Source organism: Olea europaea, unplaced genomic scaffold, assembly GCF_002742605.1.
Source record: "Olea europaea var. sylvestris unplaced genomic scaffold, O_europaea_v1 scaffold2930, whole genome shotgun sequence".
Taxonomy (NCBI): Eukaryota; Viridiplantae; Streptophyta; class Magnoliopsida; order Lamiales; family Oleaceae; genus Olea; species Olea europaea.
In genome coordinates, this window is record NW_019247891.1 from 11449 (window position 1) to 22393 (window position 10945).

Here is a 10945-nt window from a genome sequence, read left to right on the forward strand (position 1 = left end):
TTATTCTAAATATTTACAAGTATCTGTATTTTTAATAAAAGTTACCTGAAATTCAGGAGTATACCAATATTGACACAACCAGTCCCAATCATCTTGCTTTATGTCAGTTGGACAGTTCTTCATTGCATCATCTAATATTTTTCCATTGAAATATTTCTCTTTAAGTCTACATCTATAATCAGGATATGTTCTCGCTAAAGTATCGTTCACAGATTTATGGACATGCTGAACTGTTAAATCAAGCTTGAATTTTGCCTACCAAAAAAGAAATGTGTATAATATTTATTTAAATATGGGAAACTAATAACTATTCTACAAAATTTTGTAAAAATGAATTTGTCTATGACTTACCAAAATTCGATCATATAATTTATGTTTCTCTTCATTGGGTATGTCGATCCACCTCCTATAACAAAGTGGAGCAAATTATCGAATGACGTAGCCACACCCACTAGCAAAATGTGCTTGCTGATTTCCAATAGCTCTTCTCAGCTTTTTAGAAATCTCCAATAATATTTTTCCAGCTACATTGATGATATCATCAATGCCCTCGACTCTTGTAGGACCACGTCCCTTCCTCTTCAAAGAATGAGAATCTATGAAATACATTACTCAAATGATAAGAATATATAAAACAAAAAAAACGAGATTCTATCAATTAAATATATACATTAGGATGATTTTATATCATAAACATAAAGATAAATTATTACTGTTGGAATTGAGGATGTTCTCATGTGTCAATGTAGTTGCTTGTGATGAATTAAGTTGAGGCTGGGTCTGAGAAAATGAGACAGAAACTCGAAGAGGTTGAGATAATGGAGTAGGAACTTGAACATTACTAGTCTTAGACAATGAGGATGAGATATTAGTTTGAAGAGTAGTCTGGGTTAATGGACCCTTGCATGATTCCTTTGACGAGAAAACCTCCGATGGTGGCTCAGAGGATGTAGTAAAAACTCTATTTTTCTTGCCAATTCTTGTTCGAGAAGCCATTATCTACCAAGAAAAAAAAACCAAAAAGAGAGAGAGAAAGATCATTTTTAACCAAAAAAATGTGTCTCCATTATTGCCGATTCTTTTTCGAAAAGCCAGTATCAACCAAGAGACAAAATTGATAATAAAACTTTGAAGACAATTAAATTTAGCTATTTTTAGGAGGGAAAAAAAAAAAGAACTGCTATTTGACCTTTTACAGAACATGATAGCAAACAGATTGTTACTTTTTTGGGTATTTGGAGAATAAAATGTTCTCTCTACGAGGATTGGCGAGACATTATTTCCCCCTCTATTAAAATTCATCAGACCAAACAAGTAGATCTGAATCCGTTTGGCACAACTATTTATTTCACTAAATATTAATAAGTTTTGCTCTTAATCTGAATTAGGTTATTGCAGTCTGAGTTATGTTATCACTTAGGTCATTGAGCTATTGAAATGTGAATTAAATTCCATTTAGATCCAAGTTCCCTAACTTCGAATTCTGTCATCATTAAGAAGTAGTGGTGGGCAATACGGGAATTAAGCAGAATGAATTGTATAGGCTTCGCAATATAAACAGGTGAGGGTACGTAGTTCCATTTTACTTAGGCAGAAATTATGGTGAAAATGGGTAGTTCCATTTTATTTAGGCAGAAACTATGTAATTTCCTTCCAATTCTTGTAATTTTAGAGGTACATTAGAGGAGATTTTTTTATTTATGAAAAGGAAAGGAGCAATTGTCGAGAAGGATCCATGGTTTTAGGCAAACATCATTCACTTCCTCGTTCCAGTTGGAAATGGTCGGGTCAATCCATAATTGAAATGGTTGTAACCGGATTTTCCAAAGATTTCGGATAAGAAACTCACGGACGAAGTCCTCAAATCCACCTCGATTTCCCGCCAGTGAGATTTCTCCTTCATTCGTATGTCTCCAGGTAATAAGCAGTTGACTAAAAGATATAATAACATTCCTTTCTTCTAACAATCCGATCACATTTAAAATACATTTTCTGTTCATCCTTTGAAATTTTCATATTCATTGTTAAAATTCAACAATTTTTCCAAATTTGGAAGTCCGGCCAAGCTTAAATCGAGAGTTTTGGTATTTGATCGGAAATGTAGTCGTTAGTGGAGCTATGTGATTTGATCGCGAAAAATATGATCCAGTTTTTTAGAAGATTGCTTGGATTTTCTTTTGGTCTTAACAACTGGAGTTGATGTTAAATGGATTAGTGTTGCTATTTGGTGTAGGGGTATAAACGGTCCGATTTTACCGATTTTTTATAGATTTTCAAACTAAACCGTTTAAATCGATTTGAGAAAAACTCAAATCTAAACTAAACCATTTTGAACGGTTTGAAAAAAAATTCAAACCTAAACCTAACGGTTTGGTCCGATTTTAAACCACCGATTTCGCCATATATTTTTTTGTCAGTCTACTTTTATGTCATTTACTCATTGAATTCAATATATATTTATATCTTACTAGCAATAAATTTTAAACAAACTAAGCCCCTATTTGAACCAATTTTTTGGGAAAAAAATGAAAATTTGGACAGTTATCCAACAAGTTCAATTGCCTTTGTTGACTTGCTGTTTCATGTGTGCGATCCAGCCCCCTCTCCAACGGTCAATTTTCTCATTATGATAATATGAAAAATATGGTTCAAATACGGGCTAAATATATCTATTATAAATTTAAATACCAGCTAAATCAAAGTGAAATCTCAATAAACAAAGCCCTTGTTTGAACCACATTATTTTTAAAAAATTATATTCTTCAACAGTAATTTGACATCATTTCAACCACACATTCTTCAATAAAATAATTTTACACACAAATCTAAAACTTTTCCTTATTTTTAACCACACATTTCTCATTGATTTGACATCAATAATGCATTTTCCCTATAATGTGGCTCAAACAAGTCCTAAAACATAGTTTTTTTTTTTTGCATTTTTGTTCACATTTTTTAGGCTAATGACGATAAAATAACATTACAAAAGTCTACTAAACTGGATATATGGCCCAAAAAATATAATGATGTCCAACAACACCTCGTGATTATCATATTTGAAAAAAAAAAGGATACTGATTAGAGAAAGAGAATAACCAACCACAATAATAAAGTAATTGTTTATAATATCTAAACATAACAATTACACAAGTTTACATTTGTATGATATTACGAAACACATTTACTTTCAGATTCTTATCTTAGCTTGCTCCAAAAAAATTATAGATCTGAAACTTTATTCGTAGCAAATATTATCACCGAAGGTTTAGGATCTCTTTGTCTTCGATTTGGTATAATGGACTTCAATTCAACTTTGAAAATGCCTAAAAAATCTGAAAAAGAAGTGTGTGGTGCCGGTGGCTCAAGATTGTGTTGGGTGTCGACTGGAGTTCATCTAAATTCTAAAGAGAAAAATTATTTTTGATAGATTATGTTATGCTTGAGATTATTAGATATAAATTAGGATTATTGGATATTAATAATATATCTGTATTAGAAGATTATAAATTAACAAAAATACCCACAAATGACAAAAATATTGAATTTTACATATTTGGATGAATTTCAAAAAAATTCATTTTTTCATTTTTTTTATTTTTATATATATTTTTCCGCCTGTCCATTTTGATTTTAAATCGCAATTAAAACTCTCAATCAAAACCATTTCGTTGACCGGATCCACGTGGCACCAAACCGACGGTTTCTAAAATGCGATTTCGATTCGATTTTTCGATTTGACAATTTTTACTTACAGCCCCAATTTGGTGCATCTAACGCGTGTCTAATAGATTCATAGTTAACTATTGCATTAACTATTTTATGTGACAGCTTGTAATTTGAGATGTTAACTTGTTATCTAATATGACAAAATTATACAAATTAATGCATAAAATAACATACCATCACATAGAATGACTATACTAGTTTGATCAAGAATAACATTATGTGACTAATAATGATGATAAATTTTCTGTTCCATTTGAAAAATGTTTTTTATATTCAGTTCACATATTTGTTTTTCTAGTAAATTAAATTATAAAGCAAACCAAACACCAGGCATGTGATGGGGGAAAAAAAAGGACCAAAAGATTTATACAATCTCCACAACAAGCAAACACCACAAATTGCTGTAAAACATGAGATGGAAAAAAAAAAAAAAGGAATATAAACATACCTAGATTGTGAATAAGTATATCAGCAATCTTTGACAAATGACCAATAGAAATTCGAAATTAATCAACATGAAATCAAGAAATGCAAATATATTAGATTCAAAAACCCAAAAAAAAAAAACACAAAAAGAATCATTAGATTGGAGATTGAATGAAAATACCTGGTCTACAGAGAACTAAAAAATGAGAATGTAGAGTGAAAAAATGAGAAACACATCTTATAAACATATAAAGACGTTGACGAAAAGGAGGGGGGGGGAGGGAACTTGAAAATTTTCCTCCAAATACAAGAGCCAAAATTGGAAACAAAATCTTGTACTCAATTAAATTTAGTTACTCTCAGGAAAGAAAAATAAAATTTATATAAAATGATTCTTATAGAGTTCCAAATATATTTGAAAAGATATTTATAAAATTGGAACAGAAAATTTCTTTCCCCCAAAAAACAATATATATATTTTTTTTTAATATATACTAAAATTATTATTTTTTTATCAAATATAATTTTTAAAATTAATTTTTATAAAGTAATATGTTTTTATGATTTTTTTTTTTTTTACTAAAGTAATAATGGAGGCTTATGCTTGAGCCTCCATAATTGTTATGGAGGCTCAAGTATGAGCCTCCATAAAATATTATATTATAAAATTAATGAAGTTTTAATTATTTTATAGTTTTTAGTACTATTATATTATACCTTCCAAAAAAGAAAATCATAAAAATATATTACTTTATAAAAATTAATTTTAAAAATTATATTTGATAGATTATGTAATTTTGAAGTACAATCTAACATATTAAGATTAGAATCATTTTATGATAAAAATGAAATGGTAATAAAAACACATTTCTCTAAAAATAAATATATTCATTTGTTAACATGTTTGGTCTTCATTTTTTAAAATTTATTTTTCTTCAAACATATTTTCAATCGTATATTTATGGAATTCACACTTTTGCTCTTGAATTAACCCCCTCAATAAATTATTATTTAAACGGTTCGTAAACATTTTGATTGATATTATTTTTTGGTCATTCAAATGGTTACTATATACCTTTTACATACATATATAAAAATAATATTTTTATTTAAACTTACTTATGTGCTCAAAAATAAACTTTCTAAAGATACATGGTTGATATCGTGAGAAAATGGTGAAAGAGATAGTGTGAAAAAATAGAGAAGTATGGTTGTAGCGTGTGAAAATTGAGAAAGAGTAAGCCTCCATTATTTCATGTATTTTTATTTTAAGAATATTAAAAAAATTAAGTTGATTAAATGAAATGAAATTATTGTATTGAGAGCCAATGAAGGAAAAAAAAAGTAAAAAAATGTACGTTGAAACCTCCGTAAGCACACATGAGCCTCCGTTATTATGGAGGCCTCCATAATAATAGAGGCTCATGCTTGAGCTATCTCCATGAAGCCTCCGTATTATGGAGGCGTTTATCCATAATATGGAGGCCTTGCCTCCATAATATATATATATTTTTTAATATATACTAAAATTATTATTATTTTTTAATGTTGTTGGCATGATGCGTGTATGGAAGAATATTTGTCAATCACCATAAATAAAATTCTTTACAAAATGTAAAACATAGACATGCATAATAAATCTTCTTATTACGCTAATAAAATTATAATAAATTTTTTTATTTTTACAAATAACATAAAAAAATCATTTTTATTTTCAACAAAAAAAACACATTTAAAAATTAACAATTTCATAACCAATTTCTTTTTTTAATTTTTGGAAACACAATTATAAAAAAAAGAAACAATATTGAATTACAACATTTAATACTTAAAAAATTCAATATTAAATAAATTTTATACATTTATAACAAATTATAAATTCATATATGCAGCTTACCATATTTGCAGGCAGGTTACCGTATATACTACCTACCGTATTTACAAACAAATTACCTTATTTGCACTTTACCGTATATATTGTCTACCGTATTTGCAACTTGCTGTATTTTTATGTATAGATTTTTGCACTTACAAATACCGAGAATACAGAGTACCGTACATTCACTTACCAAATCAAATTTCAAAAAAAAATTCAAATTTTTATTTTTTCAACACAAGTATAAAATAAATATTAAATATATATGAAGCACAAAATATAAATACATATGAATATGGTGCCGAGAGAAATTAGTATCGTAGTTTTACGTTACAAATAAATTTTTTTTGTCAATTTAAAATTCCTTTTAATTCTTTTCTCTTCAAATTTTTTACTTACAAGTAATTTTTTGTAAAATAATTTATGTCTTATACTATCTTTATTTTTTAATTTTTTGGGAGGTATGGAAATTGCGTGTTGCAGTGTTTTCTTATAAATATTTTTTAATTAAAATTGAAAAAATTAAGTTTTTTCATATAGAAAAAAGAATTAAAAAGTATTTTAAATCGAAAAAAATATTTATAATATGAATAAAACAAATAAAAAATAAATAAATGCGGAAAAAAATAAAAAACGAAAAAGAAATCTCCATGCATCCTACGCGAATGTAATGAACCAAATGATTAGATTTCACCAAATACTTCGAATTTTCAATCAATTTTGAAAAATCTACAATTTGGACACTAATAAAAATATAATAAATACAAAATTCGTGCAACGCACGTGTCAAAGACTAGTTCTAAGAAAACCATCGACATCTCATAGAACCGTTTTGAAAAAAAAAATTTAGTTGGACTTTTTGCTGGATTTTAATTAGTCACCCTTTTCAAGATAAAATTTTGTAACCAAAAAATAAATATATTAAATATTTGAACATTAATAAAAAATTGAGAAGTTAAATTTCATTTGTAAGATTTTATCATAAATGATAAGATGATGAGATTTAAACTTCTTTTTGTTCACTTATCTACAATAATTGTGTTTGTCCTAGAGATATATGGTGTGCTGCTACTTTCGGAAACTTGAATATTTGCTATTTTTCTGCTAGACTGCTATTATTATTGTTGAGTTGTATATTTGCTATTTTTCTAAAAATTACTAACTACATATCCTGTATGGTCTAGGCAAATAAAGTGATATACATGATGGATAAGAGTTGGAAGCGACTTCGTAATAGATTAAGTGAAGAATATTTAGATGGTATTAATTCATTTATGGAGGTAGCAAAACAATGTCTGGATGAGAACAATGAGGTTCGCTGTCCACGTTAAAATTGTCAAAATTGATTCTTTCAGTCGCTATATGTGGTAGAATCTCACATATACTACTTTGGAATCTCTGTAAGTTACGAGAGATGGACTTTTCATGGAGAGGAACTTGAGAATAATATGGAGGGTGATGAAAGAAATACATTTGAATTGGACGAAGAAGAAAATGATGATGAGATGAATAATATGTTAGAAGATCTATGTACTCCCATGTCATCTAAAGCTAACCAAACTTGGGAGGAGGAAGAACATGATGGAAATCATAATTTCTCACCTTAAAGGCCTAATGAAGAGAGCAACCAATTTATGGAGATTATAACTGAAGCCCAACGAACTTTGTTTCCTGGCTCTGGAATGTCATTATTGAACTTTATGGTGAAGTGAATGCATATAAAAGTTTTGAATCAGTGGAGTAACAAATCTTTTAACATGTTATTGGAATTACTAAAAAAGGTTTTTCCAGAAGATTTTGGATTACCAACTTCAACATATGATGTCAAGAAAATGCTAAGTGAATTGGGATTAGATTATGAGACTATTCATGCATGCAAGCATGATTGTGTATTATTTTGGAAAGAGCATGAATTTGCCATTGGGTGCCTAGAATGTGATGAACCATGATACAAACCTAATTTTGGAAAGGGAAAGAAGGTGTCTCAAAAAGTATTGAGATATTTTCCATTGAAAAAAAGATTATAGAGATTATTCATATCGAGACATACTGCTAAAGATATAAGATGGCATGCAAAAGGCCGAGTTGAAGTAGAGGGTGTTTTAAGACATCCAGTTGATGGTGGGGCATGGAAAGAATTTGGCAAGTAATATTAGGCCTAGCAACATATGGCTTCAATCCATTTGGAAACATGCATAATTCCTACAGCATGTGGCCTGTTGTTCTAGTGCAATACAATATGCCACCGTGGAAGTGCATGAAAGAAATATTTATTATGATGTCATTTATAATTCCAGGGCCACATGCACCAGGAAGAGATATTGATGTTTATTTGAGACCACTAGTAGATGAGTTGAAAGAATTATAGGAAGTTGGTGTTGACGTGTTTGATGCTTATAGTGTCAAATGTTTTCTATGTGTGCTGCTATAATGTGGACCATTAATGATTTGCCTGCTTATGGAAATCTATCAGGATGGAGCACCAAGGGATAAAAAGCTTGTCCAATATGTAATGAAAATGCTTCTTCGAATAGGGTATGTAGTAAAGTATGCTTTATGGGTCATCGACGTTATTTGCCATTGAACCATCCCTGGAGAAAAAGTAAATTACATGATGGTAAATAGGAATTACGACCACCACCCAAAAAATTATCAGGAGATGATATTTTAAAGTAATTACAGGCTGTGAGGTGTGGGAAACCTGGAAAGCACCCAAGTAATAAAGATAGGAAAAGGAAAGGAACTCCAAATGAGATAAACTGGACAAGAAAAAGCATTTTCTTCGAGTTGGAGTATTGGTCTAAATTGAAACTAAGACACAATTTAGATGTGATGCATATTGAGAAGAACATGTGCGATAATATTGTTGGAACATTGTTGAATGTTGAAGGGAAGACAAAAGATACGGATAAGGCTAGATTGGATTTGCAAGATATGAACATTAAAAAAGAATTGCATTTAAAACCACATGGTAATGAATTTTTGAAACCTCGTGCTTCTTACACATTCACATTGGAGGGAAAAAAATCGCTTGTAAGTTCTTGAAATTTGTGAAGTTTCCTGATGGATATGCATCAAATATTTCTAAATGTGTTCGAGAAAATGAAGGCAAAATTTCAGGTTTGAAAACTTACGATTGTCATGTGTTGTTGCAACAACTTTTTCTTGTTGTTATTCGAAATTTTTTGCGAAAGGAGGTTTGTATTGCAATTGTAGAACTCTATTATTTTTTTAAACAATTATGTTCAAGAACATTGAATATAAATGATTTAGAGAAATTGGAAGAAGGGATTATTATAATTTTATGTAAACTAGAACGAATTTTCCCACCAGCATTTTTCTATGTAATGGTTCATTTTGCTATTCACCTACCTGAAGAAGCAAAACTTGGAAGTCCCGTTGCATTTAGATGGATGTATCCAATTGAAAGGTAATTGCTAATATTCCATGCATATATACGTGTTCATTGAATTATTATTTTCAAAAAAAATCATGTAATATTTGATGAAAGAATATTATGTCGATATAAGAGTTAAGTTAAGAATAAAGCTCGACCCGAAGGATCAATTGCTGAAGCATATATTGTTAACGAGTCTTTGAATTTTTGTTCAATGTATCTCAACGACATTGAAACAAGATTTAATCGACCTGAGCGCAATGACAATGGTGGGACTACATCTACAAGCTTGTCAATCTTTCTCAAAATACTAGACTATTAGGTCATGCAAAACTAAAGTTACATTCAAAACAAGAAATTCATAAAGCGCATTGGTAAGTCCTAAATAATTGTGATGAAATTCGGCAATATTTAGAGTAAGTTCTTAATCAACTTTTAAATTGTTTTGCTATTAATTACTAATGTGTTGTAGTATTTAATTGCATGTTCCTTTTGTAGTGAGCACATGGAGTTACTGCAACAACAAAATCATGACAATTTGGATAAAAAATAAAAAAAAAATAGAATTGTTTTCTGGATGGTTTGCTTCACATGTAAGTTATAATACATGTCTTATTTATTTATTAATGCAACATAACATTCGTATAAGAAGGTATATTGATTAATATGTTTTTATTATATAGATAACGAGATTATATAATAAAAAAGATTCAGTTGTAAGCAAAGAAATGTATACATTAGCATGTAAACCAGATTTTAGAATATTTTCTTATTCGGGTTGTATCGCTAATGGGGTACGATTCCTTATTAAAGATCGAGATGATTGTCGTACAACACAAAATAGTGGAGTGATGGTGTCGAGAGATGATAACATCAACTTTTTGGTATACTGTGTGATGTTATTGAGTTGGTATACGTTTTTTACTACCGCGTCACTTTGTTCCAGTGTAATTGATACGATAATAATCCAAAGCAAAAAAGAACAATCATAGATTGTCATCTTACTTCTATCAATGTGAATCGTAAATGGTATATGGATGATTCCTATGTATTGTTGGATAACCCCATCAATCTGTTTTTCCCTCAGTGAATGTTTCATTAAAAGTCGCACTTGAAAGTATTAAACAAAAGGAACTTGAAATCTTGTTCATACGAACATGATATTAATGAAGTTGAATTTATTACAGCTGCAGAAAGACCTAGGATTCAGACTAGTGCAGCATATACCTACATTCCAACATATGACAACAACAACATAGAATCCTATGCAGGAATACCTAAGAGAAAATATAGAGGAGTGAGAATGAGGCCATGGGGGAAATGGGCTGCTGAAATAAGAGATCCATGTAAAGCTGCAAGACTTTGGTTTGGGACATTTGACACTGCTGAGGATGCTGTAATAAATTAGTGAAATTTGTGATGGAGAAATAATATGTTATCTAAAAAATGTAATTGCAACATAATTGAATTGTGACCTAGAAATTCTTTATGACCAATTCATTTGATAATTTGTGACTATT

At 29.6% G+C, this 10945-nt stretch overlaps 1 protein-coding gene across 1 annotated transcript in view; it reads left to right on the forward strand.

Moving 5' to 3' along the window:
• Positions 1-10833, forward strand: part of LOC111384521 (ethylene-responsive transcription factor ABR1-like) — a 14344-nt gene extending 3511 nt beyond the window's left edge. Inside the window, exon 2 of the mRNA XM_023008805.1 lies at positions 10613-10833. Coding sequence (XP_022864573.1) covers positions 10613-10833 — 221 coding nt within the window. The remainder of the gene's footprint in view (positions 1-10612) is intronic.
• Positions 10834-10945: the final 112 nt, after the last annotated feature.